The sequence below is a fragment of the Ostrea edulis genome, chromosome 10 (assembly GCF_947568905.1).
Source record: "Ostrea edulis chromosome 10, xbOstEdul1.1, whole genome shotgun sequence".
In the NCBI taxonomy this organism is placed as follows: domain Eukaryota; kingdom Metazoa; phylum Mollusca; class Bivalvia; order Ostreida; family Ostreidae; genus Ostrea; species Ostrea edulis.
The window spans coordinates 43,239,874-43,265,946 of NC_079173.1; the positions used below are offsets into that span (position 1 = coordinate 43,239,874).

Genomic DNA, 26,073 nt, shown 5'->3' on the forward strand with positions numbered 1-26,073 from the left:
CAACTGGCCTGCACAGTCCCCGGACCTTACTGTCATTGAAAATGTCTAGCGTTGTATCAAAATCAAACTGTTCCGTGAGTTTGATGATATTAAAAACCGGGATGACCTAAATGGCTGCAGTGACAAAAATTTGGAATGACCTCTCTCAAACATATATCCGTAGCTTCCATGCTTCAATATCTTCAAGACTACGACAAGTTATTATTCAGAAAGACTTTGCAATAAAATACTAGAAAAAAATGGTAAATAAATAATGTTTATTTCATTGAAAGTTGGTTTTTTCCATGCAGCTGTTATTTACATTGTGATGACGTCAGCCATGCTTGTTGCAATACTTTTGGCCACTCAGTGTATATGGTATATACACACACAAATATGAAAGCCCACCTAAATATTTTAAAATGTAATACCTGAGGATTATAAAATGAAAGCGCTTGCGTTAAATTTTTAACTTTGTGTACTCTTTATTCTATTTCTTTTAATATTTTATACCGGTGTAACCGTGGTGGCGGTCGCTGGTGCTCAGGGTCGCTCTTAATAGAATTTATAGGGAAAAGAACGACTCGGATCACCGGCTTCTGCGCATGCGTGGTATTTAACTCGAAGCGGTGCCCTACTGGTTTTAAATCCATAGTAATAATAAACCCCCTTCTCAGTTTTCTGTTTCGTATGCACATCATAACTTGAAAGATACAAATTAACTTGTATTATCCAACTCCAAAATTGATATTTTAATGCATAAGATTTCTGAATTATGTCTAAGATATCTAATAACGAATAAACAACTTGAAAACAATGGCTGTTTATTCAAAGCATATTTACAATAGTGTTATCTCCATAACAATTCCTAAGTCATCTTTTATATTTTAATCACATGACAACAGGTGTGAACAAGGCACAGCTAGACGCCTTAAACTTGGATTAACGTGCAGGTGTAAACAATTACCTGTAAATAAAATAACACCAGGTTATTCTACCGTGACCAACCTTCGTAATCATAAGTACAAATACCACTCGCCCAATTTACAAACAATACGTAGGCACATATTCAACATTGTTTTATTATTTATTTATCTATTTTGCATAGTATGTTTCTTCTCTCACCCTCTTTTATTTCAAATATATTTTCTGATTATCTGAATTCAAATTATCTCCGATATGCGAACAACCACACATCTACTGTATACAACTTGGAGGTTTACTTTGGGTGTTTTTGTACAAAAGTGGAAGACTTTCCTATTACGAGATAATTCTTTTTGTGTTAAAATTTAACCAACTAGACTCTATATACATGTACATATAGCAGGATCGTGTATAGGAACCAGCAGGCATAAGGGATCGTGCCATCCTTCTTATTCCCAATAAAAACCATAAGACAACAAAACTAACGTCTGGCGGCTTTTTTCGTCTTTATTTACCTAATATCTATTTATTTATTTTCAAGGTCAACGTATATCTGTTCATTTATGCCCCAACTATAATTGCTTACAAAGGACACGTTTCAGTTTCACGAAATTAGTCAAAATAGGATTCATGGTTGGTATACGGACAAAAAGTCACAGGATAAACGTCACTGGACAGAAAGTCACAAAATATGTAGAAAAGTCACAAAAATGACTTAGCAAATGAGACCCCATATATACTTTTAAGATAATAATAACAGGTGGTACCCAAATGCTCACTAAAGCTGTTGTTCAGACACCAGACATTTCTTACAGTGGATAGGAGGTACAAGGTAATACATGTCATCATTATTGATGTTTGTTTTGCCACATTTAGCACCTTCAGTTCATTATTAAATGTTCATTATCAGATAATAAGAAAGGAAAAATCATTAACTTGTTTATATATCAATTATTATATGATAGTTCACTTACTTCTTGTTTTGACAATGATCTGGAGTGAAAGGAAGCCAACCATAATTCTGCCATCATTATATGTAATATGTAGTATACTAAACCAAATGATCATCAAGCTTATTTCATCGAAATAAGAAATCTCTCTTTTTAAAAATCAAAATGATATTTTACAATAAATATGATAAAAGGAATAACAATTTTATAATTATTATCAAAATCTCATAGAAAATATAAAGTTTGCATATATATTTTCTTAAACGTTACAAAAAGAACAGATATGTTTTCAAATATAATAAAAAATCAAGTTTTTTATTTTCTTATAAACTGTGACTTTTTGTCCTATGACATTTTGTTCTACTATCATAAAATTCTAATTGTGACTTGGTCTTATTTTCTTATAAAATTGTGAATTTTTGTCCTGTGACATTCCCAGGGAAACCTATGGAAATATGCCGCACAGATAAGGAGAGCTCTTCTGACAAAGTAAAGCTCGAGAAGAAAACCGGCCCTTTTAAGGGCCACAGAAATATTTCGAAAAGATGCCTCAAATAACATACATTCAGAGAGACGAAATCTTTTTAAGAGTCGAAACATATACTCCCTAATTACCAGCATACAGCCTCACCGAACTTTCTATCAAACATATAAAAATCAACAAATCATTTGTTTTCAGTCTTTATGGTCCGAAATATACGTATAAAATTGGCATATCTTTTTTTTTTAAAATAGCCAAAGTAGAAATGTAATTGAAGAGAATAAAAATTTATCCTATTGCAATTGGTGTGGAATATTGGTTATATACTTTCTTCAGTAAATGGCTTAATTATGCATGTATGAATGCATTATGCTGAAGGGGGGGGGGGGTGTCCTTCATGCAAAAAACTGAGCTGAAAGACTGGTATCATTGGGGGTTTCCCAATTCAAATGTAATATGCGCTTAATTCAAATTTTTAACAAGGGTTAAGGATATGTTCTCTTGCCCAAAGGAGAAGGTTGGTTTAAATGGGACATTTTAATGCATTTTTGACTATGCAAATGTCAAAAGGAATGATTTAATATGGTGCATGTAATTGCATGTTCGAAAGAAATTTTTGTTCCTCCCCCGGGAAAAAAAAAGATTTAAAATGGGACATTTTAATGCATTATTGACCGAATTTCTTGCTCCTTCTTCCTTTCATTTATAGTCACCACATGCTTTATATCTTTGGTTGTGGTTAAAAGAAATAAGAAGACCTAGGGGAGGGGACTCACCCCCACCCCCTCTAAATCCGCAACTGCATAGATATGTAGACTTCTTTATATTTTGAATTAAGGTATGTCATGTATAATGAAAGGATAATGAAGAATTTTGAAGGATTTAGATCAACATAAATGTTTATTGTCAAATAATGATGAAAGTGAAGCAGATGAAATTCACATGACTGGTGAATGGTTCGAAGCTGACATTTTTGCACTTAAGACTTTTTAGAAGAGTTGTCTGCCCTTTGTATAAATAAGAAAAATCTAATTTTCTAAAAATGTGTGTGGTCAATGATTAATTTTATTTCATATTTTCATTAAGAGAAAGTGTATGTAACTTTCTACCAAGAGATTTGTATCAAACTATAACTTCTTTTTAAAATATTGTAATAAAACATACTTCATATTTTGTCAGAACTGACTAGGGTATGGTCTGTAAAAGTTGCACAAGGTGCAAATGGGTGGCGGTTTGATGTGAAATAGCTAATTTAAGTGTAGTTTCAGAATTCGGGAGAGAAAAAATGGGGAAAATAATTATTTTGAATTAATTATGAGCGTCGGTGTCTGGGGTCGCTCTTCAGAATGACCGTTTCATATTTTGTCAGAACTGACTAGGGTATGGTCTGTAAAAGTTGCACAAGGTGCAAATGGGTGGCGGTTTGATTTGAAATAGATAATTTAAGTGTAGTTTCAGAATTCGGGAGAGAAAAAATGGGGAAAATAATTATTTTGAATTAATAATGAGCGTCGGTGTCTGGGGTCGCTCTTTAGAATGACCGTTTCATATTTTTACTTCACACAATCCGAAAAAAAAAAATACTTGAATTACATGTAATGCATTAAGAAAATTACACAATTTGAATTTATTTAATACTAATAATAATGCTTTGATTAGATAATGTACAAGAAAGTGGTAGTTAAAACAATTATGGGGGTCACTATTCATGGTGTAGAAGGTAATTTGAAAACAGCAAAATAACAACTTTATTATTTTCAATGGATCAGCACAGCATGAAATTCTGATTGGCAAGACATTCTTGAAAACTTGGGTTTAAAACTTTTGTTTTCACCTTTTGAGCACTGACCTTTTCTTCATTATTGTTCAGGCCAAATAAAAAGATGTGTGGTTACAGTTAAACGACAGTCCATAATTTTTACCCCCGACCTTCAACTATCTTTTTTTTTCGGTTTTTAATATTTCCTAAATTCGTTACCATATACAAATAAAATACACGCCTTTTTCAAGATTTTCTTTTATGAGAAGGGTTAACTTTATTTACCACTATATATAGGTTTTTGGCCCATTTTCCTTCAGGTGAAGCTTTAAGTTCTTTCATAGCCAATATATAGATACCGCTCAAATGCTAAGCTGTAAACACTTACAACAGGCCATCTAACGTTAGACAGAGAGTGACATAGAACTAAAAAAAATGCTTAAATACACAACTGAGCTATCACTCTACTTATTTTTGAAACAGTAAGAAAGATTTAAAAACTTGGAAGGGTTTGAAAACTGTAACCTGGGTGAAATATGACAACATGATTTTGGCAAATGCACTGATTTTGTTCTGCATTTTTATTTTTTTAAAATATATATATATGTCTTAGAATTGTAAACACTAGGGTGATCCCTACCAATTTTGATAAATATATGTAAATGGTATATGCAAGGAAGTGACGATAAAAGGAAACTGTTTCCATCTTAAGTCTATAATAAAAAAGAAATTAAATATCATTCTTACATACCAACACTATATTTCAAGGGATTGTAACTGAAACTACACATAGTATTTTATTTCGTCTCTTCATTTTGGCTTTCTATAACATTTATTTTTATTCATTCCAAATTAGATCATACTTTTTACATTAAGCACTGAAATTTTTTAAAGCTTCATTATAATTGTTAATGTTTTGTTTTTACTTACTAAGAAAATTTCAGGACTTTATTTTTCATTTGGGTTTAAATTTTTATTCAAAATTATGGCTCATATGAGGATACCTCCACGTGGTATGAGCTGAGCAATGATGTCACAAAATTACCTTCTTTCTTAGTCTTATTAAAAGAAGTGACATTAGCAGACATCCTCGTATTGTAAATATATATCTGTATCTAGTTTAAAAAGAACACACTTTCACATTATGACCCCTGGTCTACTTTTTTGGGGATTGACAATGTTATGGTTTTGGCAATTATTTAATTAAGGAAATCAGAGGTCATGATTTGAAAAAGCTTGAATCTACAATACCTGAGAATGATTCCATATTAATAAGACTGATCACTGTTTGTAAACACATTTCTTCATTCCTCCTATCTAAAACTAAATTGCCCATTGCCAATTGTGTTCCTCACTTACACCTGGAGTGTTAAGATTTGAGCAAACTGCTTCACTACTTGAAGATGCTTACATATAACTATGAATAATCATGACTTTGCTGTTCTTGAGAAAAAGATTTTTACAGTTTCTTCCTATGTATTTGTATGTAAAACTTTGATCCCCTATTGTGTCCCATTCAACACCCGGGGGCCATGATTTGAGCAAACTTGAATCTGCAACTATGTCAGGAAGCTTTCATGTAAATCTGTGCTTTTCTAGCTCAGTGGTTCTTGAGAAGAAGATTCTTAAAGATTTATTCTATATATTTGTATGTAAAACTTTGACCCCCTACTGTGGTCCCATTCAACACCCGGGGGCCATGATTTGAACAAATTTGAGTCTGCAATATGCCAGGAAGCTTCAATGTAAATTTTAGCTTTTTTTGGCCCAGTGGTTCTCGAAGATTTTTAAATGAAACCCACCCTATTTTTGCATTTTTATGATTATCTCCCCTTTGAAAGGCTCATGGCCCTTCATTTGAACAAACTTGAAAGCCCTTTACCCTTCTGGCATGTTTTCAAAGAAATGAATTTAAACTAATTTCACGTGTTTTGAACTACGTGAAGTAAATTATTTTAATGGGATATGAACTCCACATCTCCATTCTTAACATTAATTCAACATAAATTATCCACTTTTCAAATACTGAATGTCTGATATCATCATTGAAAAACACTAGATATATCTAGATATGATGTTTACCTAGAAATGTAAACCTGAGTCGGTCAAAAACAGGCACCTATCTTCTTAGTCAGGTTAGTGTTACATAACCATGATAAGTTTATTGGATTGGCTAGTTGTGCTTTGTGCTCATTTCATTACAAATGAAACTTAGTCATGGGGCTTGGATTATTCTGACCACAAACTATGTCGAAAATCTGCTTTAAATTCATAATTCATAAGTAATTGCGCAAAAAATTAAAACTAAATACCTAAGCATTTCAACACCTACATAAAAATATTTCATTGACATAGCTGATGGCTTTTCGATATTAAAAAACACAATAGAGGAAATTCGAGTCACAACTTTGTTTTGAATTAAACTGGTACAGTGTGATCATGATTCGCATTTATTCATACTAGCAATTAAATCATAGACAATAAAAACAATATTACTTACTTTTTCTTTTTAAACCACTATCTTACTTTCAAGGTATTGTTATCATAATCATAATGATATAAATCAGTCGAGACTCGATCGCTCGAGTACAAGACGACATTGGTGGGATGCCGATCTCGATGATTCTTGCATGTAAAATGAGTAATTATTAGTAAGTTTCTGTTGATATTTTTGCTAAAGGAGCTGCACTAGTTATATAATTTAATATATTAGTTAAAATGCACGTCTTCTTATTAAAATATGTGCATAAATGAAGTTCATATGCCGATCACAATTTCAGATGTAGAATTAAAAACCAAAGCATTTTCTGGTTTTTAAAACAAAATAATTCAATAATACCAATTGTTTTATTGTCTTTTGGTTTTTTTTTCATCACCAAACTTCACACTAATTGCTGATTACAACCATATAAAATGTTTACAATTACCTATGGGTCGAATTATGCGAGCGTCGAACAGCAGGGCTACCGCTATATTTAGAGCGACCCTGAGCACCAGCGACCGCGATCACCGCTACACCGGACACTGTGATTTTTTTTTTTTTTAATTTGGATATATATTTATATATCAGGCTGTCCAGCACCCTTGGATAAAAAATATGGGCAAATTTTAGGGGTAAAATTTTAAAAAATTAGGGCTAAATTAGGGCTAAAATTAGGAATTTTTAACCAAATTGCGGAAGTTTTAATTATTTAAAAGGACTTACCTTGTCAAATTTGACAATAAAGAAACTCACATGACACACAAATAAGATGTTACATAAATCTTAACTCTTTATCACAAAGTCACAACCAATAAACAAGCTTAACACATGGATCCACAGGTCAACTGCCTTTCACTGCATCAGCATTATCTGAATAAGAACTGCAATCTACGTTAATAACACACATTTTGTATGAATGCATTTTGATTTTTCAAGACTGATAAAAAAGTAGGAATTGACATGAAAAATAAGGGCTTTTTTAGGATTTCCCCTTGAATTTTACATTTTTTTTAAGGAATTTTAGCAAAACTGAAAAAAATTAGGAATTTTAGGGCCGCTGGACAGCCTGATATATATATATATATATATATATATATATATATATATATATATATATATATATACAAATATGAAAGACCACCTAAATAGTTCAGGAGATAATGTCTAAGTTGGGTTTTCTTCAAGGGTCAATGTCACAAGTTTTGAAACTTGTACGAAAAGGAATTGTCTTGTCACAAGAAATGTACCGCCATATTTCGTTTCACTCAAAAGAGCTGGGTGACAGCCAGGATAAAAACAAGAGGCCCATGGGCCACATCGCTTACACGAGTTACCTTGTCCCTACATGATGTTCTGTAAATTTTTAAAGAATTCTTGCAAAATTTTACTCCCATCAAAAAGGTTTGACCCCATATTGTGACCCCAGCTTAGCCATGATACTTGCCACAAGGGGGGGGGGGGGGGGGGAGGAGGTATGAAATGTTCATAGACCCTTTATATTTCCATATAAAACTTTAATATGGTCCTTCATTTGAACAAACCTGAATCCCCTTCACCCAAAGATAATTTGTGTCAATAATGATTGAAATTGGCAAATTGGGTCAAAGAAACCCACGTGTCGGAGCGGGCACCTGCCATACCCTCTCAAATACATGTACAGTGCACAACAGGAGTTTTATGCATCCCACCGCGGAAAGATCACGTTTGAAAATCCACGGAGATACACCGTGTTCCACGGTGCGTGTTAATTGCGAATACACACAACTTCTAGGAGCTTTGCTGTGGCTATGGGCGCCTTGCAGGAGGAGTTAACGTGTGCCACAGGCTAAATAATCATGATAAAGGCGGAAGTTTAATAAAAGAAAAAATGTCAATATTGTCCGCCCTGATATTTATATTGTTTTTCAACATTTTGAGCCAATTCCAACGATGACAAACACTATATATTATGTTTTTGAGAAGACCTGGTTTTGAAATTTTTTCTTTAAGTCTTCTAATCCCTTTCTTCATTAAAATATTCTTAAATTAAATGTTTAATAATTATGCTTACTGCAAGCGATTCCTGTTTTGAATGCATATTAATATATTCAGTAAATGAAAAGCATGTATGTAAAACATGTAAAAGGGATATTTAATAATTACCGATGTTCTCTCTCTCTCTCTCTCTCTCTCTCTCTCTCTCTCTCTCTCTCTCTCTCTCTCTCTCTCTCTCTCGCTCTCTCACACACACACACACACACACACACACACACACACACACACACACAAATATAACTTGATCCAATATAGAAAATGTCGTTAATCAACAAATTGGAATTAATTTATTACATTATTAGCTCTTCTGAGCCGAAGGATCAAAGAGCTAATCATATGGTCATATGCCTGGCTTGCGGTGTGGAGTGTGCATCAACTTTTCGGAAAAAGGGCTATATCTCAAGAACCCCTTGGCAAATTTTTGTCAAATTTGTCACAGGGTATCCTTGGCCTAAGGGCTTTCATTTGTACGGAAACTAGGGTTGTGACCCTTTAACAAGGGGAGATAATTAGAAAAATGCAAACAAAAGTAGTGGTTGCTAAAAATCTTCTCAAGAACCACTGGGGAAATTATCACCAAACTTATGCATAAGGATGAGGATAGGTTGTTGATAAAAAATTGTTCAAGGCATCATCCTGGGGCAAAGGGTGTGGTCTCAAGGTCACTTCAAAGTTGACCTTAAATTTTGTTTTGTTAAAACTTTGATATTTTGCTTAGTATAAGGACTAGGATCATCAAATTTTGTCAGTTGATGCATCGTAGGACCTCATATCATGTTGTTTCAATAGTAGGTCATGGTGACCTACTTTTTTAATTTCACAGGTAATTATAATTAAATGGATTTTGATGCATATCTTGGACACTTTTGAGCCTATGATCATCAAAAGTTGTCAGTTGATGGATCATGGGACCTTGAACTGCGTCCCTACATCAAACCTTGTAAGTTGATGTGTCTAGAGGCCTCGAAACATATTTATAAAAAAAGTAGGTCACAGTGACCTACTTATTGAATTTTGCAGACATTCAAATTTCACATTTTCAATTTTAGATGCATATTTTGGCCACTATGAAAGCTAGGATCATCAAACTTTGTCAGTTGATGCATCTTCAGATTTCATAGTTTGTTGACCAAAAAGTAGGTCAACGTGACCTACTTTTGGAATTTGATGGCTATATTTGAATATTTCAGATTCTATTTGACTTACAATCATTAAACTTCGTCAGTTGATGGGTCTTGAGTCTTCAGAGTGTGTCAACCAAAAAGTAGGTCACTGTGACCTACTTTTGGAATTTGACGTTTATATCTGAATATGTCAGCTACTATTTGAATTCAATTATCAAACTTTTTCAGTTGATGCATCTTGAGTCTTTGGAGTGTGTCGACCAGAAAGTAGGTCACTGTGGCCTTCTTTTGGAATTTGACGGTTATATTTGAATACTATTTGGCTTGTCAGTTGATGCATCTTGAGTCTTCAGTGTGTCGACCAAAAGTAGGTCACCGTGACCTACTTTTGGATAGTTACATTTAAATTTTCAGGTACTATTTGACTTAACATCATCAAACTTTGTTATTTGATGAGTCTTGGTTAGTGAGAATTTTTGCCTGTTTTACAATGTATCAGAAGAGCGATTCTAAGCCCATGGGCCTTTTGTTAATAGATGCAATAATACAAACCATCGAATGATTTATTTTTAATATCCCGAGTTAAGTACGTTTGACCGAGACTTATGTTCATCTACTTTAATAGAAATTTACAAATTTACATGGGAAAAAATGTTCATCGGGAGTGTCTGGATAATGCAATGATTTTTGTATAACAAGTATAATAGGGTCTTTATCAGAATACCTTTAACTAAATTACGGTTAGCTAGTTTGGGTATTCCATACTACAACAATTTGAATATACTTAAAAGTAGTATATGTTCATATTTATTAACCTACATGTACTGTTCTTTATTCAACAAATTACTGTTTACTTTTTCAATACTTTGGACCCCCCTGTGTCCTATTTCTGGACTTTGGACCCCCCCCCCATTGTGTCCTATATCTAGACTTTGGAACCCCTGTGTCCTATTTCTGGACTTTGGACCCCCCTTGTGTCCCATTTCTGGATTTTGGACGCCTTTGTGTCCTATTTCTGGACTTTGGACCCCTTGTGTTCTATTCCTGGACTTAGGACCCCTTGTGTTTTATTTCTGGACTTTGGACCCCCCCCCATGTGTCCTATTTCTGGACTTTGGACCCCCGTGTCCTATTTCTGGACTTTGGACCCCTCCCCCTTGTGTCCTATTTCTGGACTTATAAATGGACCCCTTGTGTCCTATTTCTGGACTTTAGACCCCCCCCCCTTTGTGTCCTATTTCTGGACTTATGTATAAATGGACCCCTTGTGTCCTATTTCTGGACTTTGGACCCCCTTGTGTTCTATTTCTGGACTTTGGACCCCCTGTGTCCTATTTCTAGACATTGGGCCCCCCTTGTGTCCTATTTCTAGACATCCGACCTCCCCTTATGTCCTATATGTGGACTTTGGAGATTATAGTGTGAACTAACTTGGTTCTACCAAGAAAACTCATCATAAGCTAACATGTTGGTTGTAGATTTGGCACCATTCCTACAGTCCCATTATCAACCTGTGGATTATATTTTGAATTTGCACTAACTAAAAGTTTTCCTGTAAATATTGGTTTATCATAATCATATCACCTTTAAAAGGTTAGATGATTCATTTACAGAAAATTTAATTCCTTTTACCCAAAATGCTTTGTGCTAAGTTTGGTTGAAATTCATCCAGTAGTTCCAGATAAGAAGGTGAAAAGGTTATGATGACAAAGAATTCGGTTCAAATGTTGTAAATACTTAACAGACTCTGATGAACAAAATAACATTTCTCTTTATTTCTGTAACAAACATCATGCACTATGTGCACATTTAAAACAACTGGACACATATTATAAATGTGGCAGGCATACAATGACAAAACAACTCTGGTTTGGCTATAATACTGAACGGGACATAAATCACATGACAAAATCACGTGATCACACCGTGCAAATCACTTGGTACATGTACATATACCACATGAATAAAATTTTCATACAAATTAAGTCAAGTTTGCAGAGGGTTTTCAAAATCGTATGTGATGAAGATTCTTTGATAGAAATGAAATATAACACACTGCCATCTCCTGTCAACGCCGATTTTTAATAATTTGTCACTTGTCAGAAATGAATGTTATCTCATTGTCTTGTCTGAGGTAAATTTTAGCTTATTCTTGTCATTTGTCAGAATTTAAGTTTAGCTTATTTTTGTCATTTGTCAGAGGTAAATTTTATTATTCTTGTCAGTTGTGAGAGGTAAATTTTAGCTTATTCTTGTCATTTGTCAGAGATAACTTTTAGCTTATTTTTGTAATTTGTCAGAGGTAAATTTTAGCTTCTTTTTGTCATTCGTCAATGATGAATTATAACTTATTCTTGTCATTTTTCAGCGATGGTTTTTAGCATAACGTTGTAATTTTTCAGTCAAAACGTCAGTGCTATGAAACAAAATATTGTTGTCACTTGTCAGAAATGAATTTTAGTGCATTAGTATCACTCCTCAAGGACAGATATTAACTTAAAGCATACGATTTCAATATCAAAGCTTTATCTCTCTTAAAATAAAATGAGTTTGTATGTATGCCATTCTAGCGCTACCTTTGCTATATATCTAATGACAACCGCTACCTTTGGTTTATATCAAAGATTCAAATAAATAAATTAGATAAGTCACATCAGAAAAAACTCAGGGAGGACATGGATATAAAAAGTCTAATCGTACAAAATATAAAGAAAAAATACCATCATTGTGTCCTCAGGCAACCATGACTAGACAAATACTGATTATCTAAATACAAAATGGCCTCCCTGACTTACAGAGAGGCGGCTTACAAATTTGTAGAATTTAATGTGACATATTCTATACACACAGACAGATAAACAAGATGTGTCACACTCCACTTACAGACAGACAGACAAAGCGCTCACAAGCTACACTTCCTCTCATTCAGATCAATACTCAACAAAAATCAATCTCCAGACTCCTCAGACAATTCTGCAAATGTCTGGTGAAATTTAAAATATATCCACAACTGTCAAAACAATCATTTTTGTATGGTGTGATTTTTTTTAGCACAGACATTAACCCACAGAATCAAATCTAACATCAACAGGAAATGATGAACTACCTTAAAGACTGACAATCTACATAATAAATTATTTTAAAGACTGACAATCTGCATAATGAATTACCTTAAAGACTACCAATTTACATGTTTAACTACCTAAAAGTTGAGTTACACACCATCTGCCACAAACATACTGTATTTTTTCTCAAACCACAGAAATCTGATCCAATGAAATCAAATGATTTCACAGTACATGTAGATCCCCTGGGGTTGAGTGTGTACAAACATAAAACATCTGAATATACATACCATATTTCTCTCTCTCTCTCTCTCTCTCTCTCTCTCTCTAACATGATGTGACGGATGAGTATTATACACAAGAACTTCCATCTTCTACTACAAATGTATGAGATTCTGACCAGTCACACTTAACAAAAATATAAACTTTCCAAAAGCTAGGATAAAACAAAAAAGCAGCTCTTTCCACCACAAAACATCCCTTTTTGTGTCTGATTTTTGTCGATGACCTGATTAAAATGTCATGATATAGCTTAATAGCTATGAAGATCTTTGGTTTGTTTCAATCTAGTACTAAAAATAAAGATGATGTAATGCTTCATAAAGTTACACAAGGTACATACAGGTAATGCCATCATTTACACAATATGCAATGCAACAGTTACAGGTGCAAACTTTCACTTTACAAGATGAATGATACTCACTGTACTGAATAAACAATAACAATTTAGAGTTGGTTTAAATGCTGTTTGTCTTTGTAAAGCTATCATTCCATAGCACCATCTCACGATCAAAGCCTTCCAGAACGGTAATACTGATTGGACCATAGCATCCTCCAATCAAATCCCAGTATGCTACACTTCCTGACAAATCATTGTTCCTCTTTGTCTTTAAGCACTGATTGGATATCACAGTCAGGTATTTGGTCGCAGGACCACAATGTAATTATAAATAAGCGACCACAGAAAAAAGTACAAGAGTACTTAGCCATTTTATTTTGTCCAGAACATGCATCATTTTCTGCATGTTCAGTTGAAGCTCGTGGTCTTTGTAAACATACTTCATCCAGAAACCTGCAAGGAAGCCATTATTCTTTCACCCTATAACTCAGCTGCTTGGAGGGGTCTCTGAATAGAATAACTGCTTCGTCCCAATCATCCAATCAAAATGCCTGTTTCATATTGGTTCTCTGATGACTCAGCTACATATGAACACGTTTCCTATGACAGGGTCCCCATAAGTTAACACTAATTCGACCACTCGGTATTCACACTGCATTACAAATAAGATCAATTCCTGACAATGTAGCCATTGGTCATGAGGAGGTTAACATCCTGATAGCATTAAAAGTCACTATCAATAATGCAGGCAGGAGAGATAGAGAGGTAGTGAAGGGACCACTACTGGACACCGCCAGGGTGCTAGGGGCTCGCATGGGGGCCAACAGAAAAGGGGTGAGTGTAGCGTAGGCTTTCAGTAATGGACTGTCTCTCTGGACTAGGTACTCGATTCTCTCTGCCTCCCTGATACAGGCCTGTACCTGAAACAGAAGATAGCTAGTAAGTATCCACAATCATCACAACAAGAGGTACTGTGAGCAATGCTCACTAAGAACCCCCCCCCCCCCCCCAATCTTCCAAAAGGTGTTGTTAATAGGTATAAATTACCTTTTTCCTGAGTGTAAAAATATGGTATGCCTTTGTAGAAGAAAATGGAAGATATAGTCCGAACACAAATCCATGGTATAAACCTATAATTTTGACCTTGATATCAAAGGTCAAGTTCATAAAGAGGTCAAGAATGTACATGACACATAGTCTCATGGTGATACACCCATGTCTTAAGGTATGACTATGTCAAAACCCTATAATCAATTTTGACCTTGAGGTCAAAGTTCAAGGTCATATAAAGGTCATGAAGGTACCCCACACATCGTCTCATGATGATACACCCATTTGTCAAATATGGTATGCCTATGTCAAAGAACAAAGAAGTTATGGCCCAGACACGAATCTGCACAGACAGACAGACAGATTCCTATATACCCCCTGAACTTCGTTTGGGGTGTATAATAACTATAACACTCGTCTAGTATCCCACAGACATCCAACACAATTACTATAAAACTCAAGTGTCTAGTATCTCACAGACATCCAACACAATTATTATAAAACTCAATTGTTTAGTGTCTCACAGACATCCAACACAATTACTATAAAACTCAATTGTTTAGTATCTCACAGACATCCAACACAATTACTATAAAACTCAATTGTTTAGTATCTCACAGACATCCAACACAATTACTATAAAACTCAATTGTTTAGTGTCTCACAGACATCCAACACAATTACTATAAAACTCAATTGTTTAGTATCTCACAGACATCCAACACAATTACTATAAAACTCAATTGTTTAGTGTCTCACAGACATCCAACACAATTACTATAAAACTCAATTGTTTAGTGTCTCACAGACATCCAACACAATTACTATAAAACTCAATTGTTTAGTGTCTCACAGACATCCAACACAATTATTATACAACTCAATTGTTTAGTGTCTCACAGACATCCAACACAATTTATTATACAACTCAATTGTTTAGTGTCTCACAGACATCCAACACAATTACTATAAAACTCAATTGTTTAGTGTCTCACAGACATCCAACACAATTACTATAAAACTCAATTGTTTAGTATCTCACAGACATCCAACACAATTACTATAAAACTCAATTGTTTAGTATCTCACAGACATCCAACACAATTACTATAAAACTCAATTGTTTAGTGTCTCACAGACATCCAACACAATTATTATACAACTCAATTGTTTAGTGTCTCACAGACATCCAACACAATTTATTATACAACTCAATTGTTTAGTGTCTCACAGACATCCAACACAATTACTATAAAACTCAATTGTTTAGTGTCTCACAGACATCCAACACAATTACTATAAAACTCAATTGTTTAGTGTCTCACAGACATCCAACACAATTATTATACAACTCAATTGTTTAGTGTCTCACAGACATCCAACACAATTTATTATACAACTCAATTGTTTAGTGTCTCACAGACATCCAACACAATTACTATAAAACTCAAGTGTCTCACACACATAAATTTGTAAGACTTATTGATTACTAATTTGAAAAGTCATTTTGATAAACCATTCTGCCAAAGAGTTTGTTTTAGTGATGCCAACTTAGTTCCCATGGAAATGCAACACAATAACTGATAAAGACGTAAACAAACCGATAAACAAACTAGATGTGTTGAAGGGACACAAATGTCCCAGCCAAAGGGCCATAACTCTGTCAAAAGCTCTCCAACTGAACCCATACTCATTCTTGAACTGCACTGGGTTTTTTTAGATACATATATCCCAAATTTTATTGCAAAATGGTCATGAATAACTGAGCAAAAACAATGAATCTTTTGTAATTTTCTGAGTCTATGTGGTTTAACTCTGCTAAAAAAATATCTGAACAGAACCATATATCAACTTGACTTGTGTATTCTCAAGAGATATATACATGCTAAAATTCAACTCGAATTGTTTTGTAGTATACAATATATATATATACATATATAAATGAAGTATATATAAGAGAGAGGAGAAAATCTTTGGCTGGACCGGGAATCGAACCCGGGACCCCTGCATTACTAGTCAGGAGCTCTAACCACTGAGCTATCCAGGCCGATATCCACGGTCCGTATAGCCCTAATTAATACATCCCTCCCTCCTTCAACAGTCTTCGCCCTCGAAGACACATAACCCAGATTCTTTTCCACCCTGACAGGACCTTCAACTCCAAATGTAGCATAGGAGAGAGAAAATCTTTGGCTGGACGAAGAAATGAACCCGGGACTCCTGCATTACTAGTCAGGAGCTCTAACCACTGAGCTATCCAGGCCGATATCCACGGTCCGTATAGCCCTAATTAATACATCCCTCCCTCCTTCAACAGTCTTCGCCCTCGAAGACACATAACCCAGATTCTTTTCCACCCTGACAGGACCTTCAACTCCAAATGTAGCATAGGAGAGAGAAAATCTTTGGCTGGAGGAAGAAATGAACCCGGGACCCCTGCATTACTAGTCAGGTGCTCTAACCACTGAGCTATCCAGGCCGATATCCACGGTCCGTATAGCCCTAATTACTACAGTTTCATGATGTATCTATATCCAAAGTTCAATTCAAAATGTCCATGTATGACTGAGACAGTGAGTGGAAATTATCACTTGTTTGAAATGTTCTAAGACAAAGGGGCACAACTCTGTCAAACACTGCTTAACTAGGAAAACTAAAACCTTGTCATATTATTCTAACAAAGTATTTATTTATATACCAAATTCAAGTTAAATGCATGTGCATCTGTAGCAAAGACTACATGTCCCAGGCAAAACACCCCCCCCCCCCCCCCATCACAACAGTCAACACAAAGCACCTTTGAAATCAAAATGTTTCTATTTGCAGCTGTATACACTGGGATAACTCATATTTCAACACAGTATACAATTCTTTCATGATTCTTACAAAGTTTACTAATAGAATGTTGATAACAATGTAACACACCTGTAACATAGAAGGCTGAACTGTGATTGGCTTAATCAGGATGACCACCTCTGATTGGTCAACACCAAGGAAACCAAAGACATCACACTCCAGGATCTCCAGGCTGTGGGACAGTACGTCAACAGTCTGCTGGACACTGATTGGTCCGGACATGGTCTCCTTGGATACCATTTCTGCCAGCTCAGGTTTGTACAGGACTCTCAGTTCTGCAGCTAAAATTACAATGCACAAACATTGCATTTATATGACACAAACATTAAAAATTGCACGACACAAACTTTAAAATTTCACGACACAAACATTAAAATCACATTACGGAAACATTACATTATAATTGAATTATTATTTTAATTAAATTTAATTCATTACATCATAATTCAACTACATAAACAATTGAATTATGTAAAACAAGTCAATGGAATTTTTCTGTCTTTGTAAAGAACAAGGTACGGTTGTATACATAAAAAGGCCCAAAAAAAATTCTCTCTATAAAATGTGTCTGGAATTAACCTTAATCAGCGTTTTAAGAAAGTAAAATAAATGCCAGGTATACCATGTCTACAAAATCAGAATGATAGTCCTAAATGGATAGCATTATGACATCATGAATAAGACATTTCCCGCCTTTTTCTCAAAATAAGCCTGAAAACTGTCAAATGTCATACACATTATTGCTCAGGAAAAGATGTGCGCATTTGTCGAGCAAAATGAAAATGATATATATTGTGTATTATTTTGAGATGAATTTGCTCGACGCATGCGCTGTATGTTTTCTAAAAGGAAAACCACCTGAATTTGTGGATATTTTCATTGAAAATAGTATTTTTGCAATTTTATGCCAACTTCAAGCTCTCGTCATATGACACAAATCATTTTGCTGATCAAACTGAGTGAACTTTGGGTTTGCTAAACTATTCCTTAATTGAATGCCAGGATTTGAGCTCCAAGTGAAATCATCAATATTTTGGGCCAGATGACTGTAGAAACTGTACCTACTTCTTTGCCTTAAAACCACTTTGAAATATATTGCACTTGCAAATGTGACCTTTGACCTCTAACTAAGGACATTTATGTAATCAAGACTAAAAACAAGAAATCAAAATATCTCTCATATCTAATACTGAAGACATATTTGAAGATTTTATCGTAAAGTAAGAAGGAAAAATTGAATTTACTTAGAAAGGATAATGGCTAGGCTTATTTGAACATGAACAACAACACCCCCCTTTTCCAGTGGCTCGATCACATCAGGGCATTCTTGAACTATTCTATAGCTGAAGACCTCAAACATATGACACAGTTTTAACATTACAGCTAGGCTAGGGTGATGATCTTTGACCACAATTTTTATCAACATTCATGGTGTAAAAAGGATAAAATGCGGTGTTAAGTCACAGTCTAGCTCTCTGCTCACAAGTTTCAATCTAAATAGGTCAATCCTCATTGTTCAATTTCAATATATCAAACTTGGAAGTGTTTCAGAAATATAGATTTTGGATGACGTTGTCAATGTCTTAACAATAGTTGGAGAAATGAAAAGCAGTCAGACAGACGGATGGACAAACGGACAGCCAGACAAACAAACAGACATACAGACAGATAGATTAAGTGAAATCAATGTATTGTTCCAATAGACAGACGATACTCCCTAACAAGTTGTTTGTGGGGGAAGGATACATTTAATGTATGGGGGTATGCATCAATAGATGACACAATGATACAAAATATTAAATAACTCACCACAGACAGAACAACAGGCCCCAGGGGGGAGGATGGGTTTACACTGCCGAGGTAGAACAGGGGCGCACGTCACACCCAGACACACACCGCTGGTCATGTTCCCTGTACATCAGATAAAAAGAACATCAGTAACAGAGACTAAATAGAGGACTCAATCTGAAACAATCAGACAGATCCGGAAACAAGAGGCCCATGGACCACATCACTCAGATGAGCAGCAGTTCCTAGCAATGAACAAGTTTGAACAAAACTATCATTATACAAGCAACTTGAGTTCAGGAAAAAACTTTTTATAGATAACAACTAATCACTCATTAATTATTTGATAATTAAACCTGACTACAAATTTAATTATCATAACTTGTAGACGGGTATGGCCTTTCATATTAATAAATTTCATTTAAGGATGCTTTGTGCTAGGTTTGGTTCCCTTATACTTTCATTCCCTATTGTGGCCCCACCCTAACCCCAGTGGTCATGATTTTTATAAACTTGAATTTCGACTTTGTCAGGAAGCTTTCATGTGAATTTCAGTTTGTCTGGTCCAGTGCTGCTTGAGAAGAGGATTTTTAAATGATCCCACCCTATTTTTGTGATTATCTCCCCTTTCAAGAGGGCATGGCCCTTCATTTCAAGAAACTTGAATCCCCTTCAACTGGATGATTTGTATTAAGTTTGATTGAAATTGGCCCAGTGTTTTTGAAAAAAGAAGATTTTCCTATTATATAAGCATGTAAAACTTTGATTCCTTATTGTGGCCCCACCCTACCCTCGGGGACCATGATCTGAACAAATATGAATCTATTCTATATCAGAAAGCTTTCAGGTAAATCTCCACTCTTCTGGCCCAGTGGTTCTTGAGAAGATTTTCATAGATTTCCTTTATATATTTTTGCATATATAATTTTTATCCCCTATTGTGGCCCCGGGTAACATATCTCTGGGGGTCATGATTTTAATAAATTTGAATCAGCATTATGTCAGGAAGCTTTCATGTGAATTTCAGCTTTTCTGGCCCTGTGGTTCTTGAGAAGAAATTTTTTAAATGACCCCACCCTATTTTTGCATTTGTGATTATCTCCCCTTTGAAGGGAGCATGGCGCTTCATTTCAACAAATTTGAATTTCCTTCACCGGATGCTTTGTGCCAAGATTGGTTGAAATTGGCCCAATGATTCTGGAGAAGAAGATGAAAATGTAAAAAGTTAACGCCGACGACGACATCTGCACAGACGACGGCAACAGACAACGGAAAAATTTCCATCACAAAAGCTCTCTTGTTCCTTCGGCTCAGGTGAGGTAAATAGTACTCAACCCAGAATAATTACTGATAGACAAATCACCCTACATTATTCATTTATATCAGACCAGAATAATTACTGGTAGACAAATCATTCCTAGATCAGATGACTTTGTTTCACAGCTGTATTTCTGAACACGACATTGAGGGCACACCCCATATCTGATATGACCACTCAGAGCATTAAGATCTACCATACTATTTCACTGGATTGTTTAACACAAGTCTTATTATGTCACTATACCTGAAAAGTGCCCCACCACCCTGCAGGGTCCCGAGTAGTCCACGGTGATACGGGCGGCCAAAGCCGCACACTCGCTGTCGTACGTCTCTCCATCCTGTCCACAGACCGGGCCCGAGTCAGAACAGTCAGTCTGAAAAAAGGGAAAGGTTAATGACCCTAAAAACTTACTAATCCCCCACCTTCATAAAAACTGACTAATCCCCCACCTTCATAAAAACTTACTAATCCCCCACCTTCATAAAAACTGACTAATCCCCCACCTTCATAAAAACTAACTAATCCCCCACCTTCATAAAAACTGACTTAACCCCCACCTTCATAAAAACTAACTAATCCCCCATCTTCATAAAAACTAACTTCAAGGTGCTCAATAATAACAATAACAACTTAATTATCCCCCACCTTCAAGGTGCTGGTAAATGACCTTAATTTATCAATGGATGAACCAGAAATCTTTAAGGTGAGTCTCTTTTGAGCACTTACTGACCTATCAATCATGGACATCTAAATTAAATATGGAATAGAGATCTCTGAATTTAATTCTATTCTAATTAGCGAGACCTCATATATTTTCTGGTATCATCCTGTACATGTGGGATATAACTTTGCTGATAACAATACACACCTGACTGTGACCCCTAACAATACACACCTGAAAGTGTCCCCTTACAATACACACCTGACAGTGACCCCTGTAGGCGAGTGTCTTGCCTTTCTGCAGTAACAGACAGGCGTTTGTATGTTCCTCTCCTGCTGTGTCACAGACCGGGTCATGATAATGGACGTTGCACTTCACACCACGGGGAACTGCAACACAGAAAAACAAGAATATCTGTAAAACTGATGAATGCTCCCCGCGGGGAACTGCAACACAGAAAAACAAGAATATCTGTAAAACTGATGAATGCTCCCCGCGGGGAACTGCAACACAGAAAAACAAGAATATCTGTAAAACTGATGAATGCTCCCCGCGGGGAACTGCAACACAGAAAAACAAGAATATCTGTAAAACTGATGAATGCTCCCCACGGGGGACTGCAACACAGAAAAACAAGAATATTCTGTAAAACTGATGGATGTTCCCCGAAATGCATCTAACCAATGAACTATACTTCATATGACGAATAAATTTCTCAGGGAGCATAAAAACATGGGTCATAGTAAAAATGAATGGTTGTCTTATTTGATGATCGTTCATTATACACCACATTCACACTAGACACACTTACCACATTCACACCGAACAAATTACCACATTCCCACTGGACAAACTTAAAACATTCACACTGGACAAATTACCACATTCACACTGGACAAACATACCACATCCACACTGGACAAACTTACCACATTCATACTGGACAAACATACCACATTCACACTGGACAAACTTACCGCATCCACACTGGACAAATATACCACATTCACACTGAACAAATGACCACATTCACACTGTACAAACTTACCACATTCATACTGTAGGCAGCTGTCCCTAGTTATACTCAGACAAACTTGTGGTTTCGGCAGACACCTGTAATGAACACAATAGTAAAACTGAAAACACAATACACGAGTCACCTTGGCCCATACTTAAAGACTTTCCCTATATATTCGCATGTAAACTTTGATCTTTATTGTGGCCCCAACCTACCCCTGGAGGCCATGGTTTTCACAAACATAAATATGCAAGGTGAAGATAACGAACAGTGATCAATCTCATAACTCCTATAAGCAATACAAATAAATAGTTGGGCAAACACGGACCCCTGGACACACCAGAGGTGGGATCAGGCGCCTAGGAGGAGTAAGCATCCCCTGTTGACCAGTCACACCTGCCGTGAGCCCTATATCCTGATCAGGTAAACGGAGTTATCCGCAGTCAAAATCAGTGTAACAAGAACGGCATAACAATCGGTATGAAACACGTCAGGAAGCTTTTATGTAAATGTAAACTTCTCTGGTTCTTGATTTGAAGATTTTTAAAGATTTTCTCTATATATTTGTATGCAAACCTTTGATCCCATATTGTGGCCCCACCCCATCCCTCGGCCTATGATCTTAAAAAACTTAAATCTACACTATGTCAGAAAGATTTCGTGTAAATGTTATCTTTTCTGGTCCAGTGGTTTTTGAGAAGATTTCTTAAGATTTTCCCTATATATTTGTATGTTAAAACTTTGAGCCCCTAGTGTGGCTCCATCCTACCCCCAAGGGTCATAATTTTAATAAACTTGAACCTGCACTATGTCAGAAAGCTTCCATATAAATTTGTTCTTTCCTGGCCCAGTGGTTCTTGGGAAGAAGATTTAAAGATTTTCCTGATATAGTTATATGTAAAACTTTGAGAGGGGGGTGGCATGATTTTAACAAAGCTGAATCTACACTATGTCAAGAAGCTTTCATATAAAGTTTAGCTCTTCTGGCCCAGTGGTTCTTGACAAGAAGATTTATAATTATTTTTGCATTTTTGTAATATCTCCCCTTTGAAATGGGTATGGTCCTTCATTTGAACAAACCTGAAAGCCCTTCACCCAAGGATACCTTTTGCCAATTTCAGTTGAAATTGGCCTAGTGGTTCTGGAGAAGAAGTCGAAAATGTTAAAAGTTTACGGACGGACAGGCAATGGACAACAGGCGATCAGAAAAGCTCACTCGCTAAAATCCGTTCAAACAACAAGTTGTCATAATGTAACACGAAATTTCGTCAAACATTTGTTTAATGCTTTTACATTACAACTGGGATCTTATGTGAGACTGACTTACCATTTGATTAAAGAAAAATGTTATCATTATATATAGTTCATAAATTGTGACCGAGGTTAAAATCTGATGTTTGATCTTTGACATGTGACCTTAATCTTTGTTCAACCTATGATCTATCACTTCACCCAACACAAACTAACAATATTGTGCCGGTTTATAAAGTTATAGCAAATTCATGGACAACATGCACCCCTCTCTGTCCCCATCCTGAATTTCAATCTGATGAGTGCCAAATATTTCTACTGATTACCTGAAGCTGTTTCCACAAGGATTATCCTGACACGGATCTGTTGACTTACAAGCTCCTTGACGAATCTGATCAGGTCTCAAACGCCCACATCTGAAATTACAACAGAGTTATCTCTCTTTGAACAAGGAAGCCACCATTATTAGTTCATGGTATGTGGTGTATGTCTTCATTCAAATATAAAAATGGATTTCAATCTAATTTTCACAATGGTACAGAGATAGGTTCCTTGACTATGACAAGACTCATTCTCAATCCTTAATCATTCCAAAGCCTAGTGTGACATGGCATCTCCATCAAGGTCATATCCATCAAGGTCATATCCAAAAACCTCAAGACTCATTTCTAATGTCAGGTGCTTGATGAAAGAACAGGTACTACCTATGTTAAAAGTCTTAGGTTTGTTGCAGTGCCAGGATTCAAAGCTTAAGCAATTAATTCATGTATGTTCTAATGGAACCCCCACCTCATTGGAATGAGTCTTGTTGGAGCGTTTAATACATGTATGCTCTAATGGCAGCAGTTAACACATGTATGTTCTAATAGTATACTCACCTTTTGGCCAGACATTCATTGGGATAAGTCTTGTTAGAGCAGTTAACACATGTATGTTCTAATAGTATACTCACCTTTTGGCCAGACATTCATTGGGATAAGTCTTGCCGTTATCTCCACACACTGGATCGTAATTACGCGGGCAGTCACATGACAGACCAGTGAGAGTGGTGTCCTCGTTAGTAGTCGGACATCGACCTTTGGTACAGACCAGCTCCCCCGAGTGACAGATACAGAAATTACAGTCAATTCGGAAATGTTCTCCGTGATCTAAAATATACCAGATACAAAATTAGTGATCAATCCACAACTGTTTTCTATGATCAAAACTGGACAGATAGAGACATTGCTTTTAATCTATGAATAGTCTGCAGACTCAGGACTGGACACAGAAAATTCACAGTTTAGAAATGTAATGACCAGAATCGGTCACATTTACATGTTTGAACCATGATTACTGGAAAGCACATATACTTTTTTAAACCAAGTAGAGTTATCTCTCCTAGTGACATCGCAACGCTTAATACCCACAAAATTACGTTCCCATGAACCAGAAAAATTTTGCTTACTCACGAACATTGAACCCCACAAATTAAATCGATTTCATAGTATTCAAGTTTACAGGTGGTTTTACCGGCCGTTAACGAGATTAAATGATTGCCTTAATTTTCAAGTTTCAGTACACCAGCTAGCATTCAATATAGATTTAAATCCAAATTCTGGTGAGAAGATGCATTTTTCTTGCATATAACCAAATTGCTAAATATGTTCTTTTTTATTATAATTGAATACCTTGCCTACAAATCTAATTCCACATGGCTATAACTTTCCTTCAGGCTAATATTTGCAATTTTTAGAATTTCTTAATAATTTCAGAAGACTTGGTATGACGTTTTGTTTTTATATCATAAAGTACTGTACATGTACCATCAGTCAGGCGTGATGTTTTGATTTAACGTAGTTCCACACTCGTGTGACGTCATAGGATTTTGCAAAGTCAATAATTTAATGATAGGAACATAAATTTTGTTGGAATCTTTTTCAATAGTTATTGTAAAAAATCTTGTTAGCCATAAAATATTTCAAAATTCTTAGTTATATTTGAATAGTCAATGATTTGTTTCAAAATATTGAATCCAAGGACAATAACTCTGTTTTCATTCAATTATTTATCAAGTCCATAATGCGATAGATTTCCTTTATTTTTGACAAACATTTTACCAAGGTGATAAGGAATCATTATCTGTGTCTTTTCATGAAATTACATACAATTTTAATCCCGAGTGATTTAAATAGCTCAGCTGTATGGTGCCAGACTTCAGTTTTTGATGGGGGTATACATAATCTGGAAGCTATAGATTTGAAATTATTAAGGAAAGGTATGAATTTTTTCCCATGAATAACTATAACAGATGTAACTCTACTAATATAAACAGAAAAAATGATATGTAAACCATGCTATAAGGAAAATGCGTCCACATTTGTTTGTTTTTTAACATTTTGGGGGATAACGCTAATTCAATAATTTTGCACATATTATTCTAAAACTTGATGAACATATTGAAAATGACATGTGTTTTAGTTATTGACATGTTTCCCGATAAATAAATGCAATTCAAAAAATATTTTGTTGTTTTGATATTAAAATAACAACAAATAACTGTTTCCAGTGAATTTCATAAAAATCTACATCGGGGTATATGACTTTAGTGGTGTATGTAATGAAAATTAATATGGAAACCCTTAACTGTTTTGCCTTTTTTCATTACTCTGAATGTTAATTTATTGATTCCAAACAAAAAAATGCTACCTAAACCCCAAAAATCCAGGACT

At 35.4% G+C, this 26,073-nt stretch overlaps 1 protein-coding gene and 1 long non-coding RNA gene across 2 annotated transcripts in view; both read right to left on the reverse strand.

Moving 5' to 3' along the window:
- Nucleotides 1-786: 786 nt before the first annotated feature.
- On the reverse strand, nt 787-7,107 carry LOC130050802 (uncharacterized). The gene is made up of 2 exons (XR_008799064.1): nt 6,594-7,107; nt 787-1,924 (listed from the first exon to the last, which is right to left on the reverse strand). It is a non-coding gene; the product is annotated as an uncharacterized LOC130050802 (long non-coding RNA).
- Nucleotides 7,108-11,486: 4,379 nt separating this feature from the next.
- Nucleotides 11,487-26,073, reverse strand: part of LOC125666163 (reversion-inducing cysteine-rich protein with Kazal motifs-like) — a 62,979-nt gene continuing 48,392 nt past the window's right edge. The window contains exons 16-23 of the mRNA XM_048899299.2: nt 24,315-24,510; nt 23,689-23,778; nt 22,142-22,206; nt 21,355-21,482; nt 20,676-20,805; nt 19,133-19,234; nt 17,393-17,604; nt 11,487-14,337 (exon numbers count right to left, since the gene is read on the reverse strand). Coding sequence (XP_048755256.2) covers nt 14,113-14,337; nt 17,393-17,604; nt 19,133-19,234; nt 20,676-20,805; nt 21,355-21,482; nt 22,142-22,206; nt 23,689-23,778; nt 24,315-24,510 — 1,148 coding nt within the window. The 3' untranslated portion in view covers nt 11,487-14,112. The remainder of the gene's footprint in view (nt 14,338-17,392; nt 17,605-19,132; nt 19,235-20,675; nt 20,806-21,354; nt 21,483-22,141; nt 22,207-23,688; nt 23,779-24,314; nt 24,511-26,073) is intronic.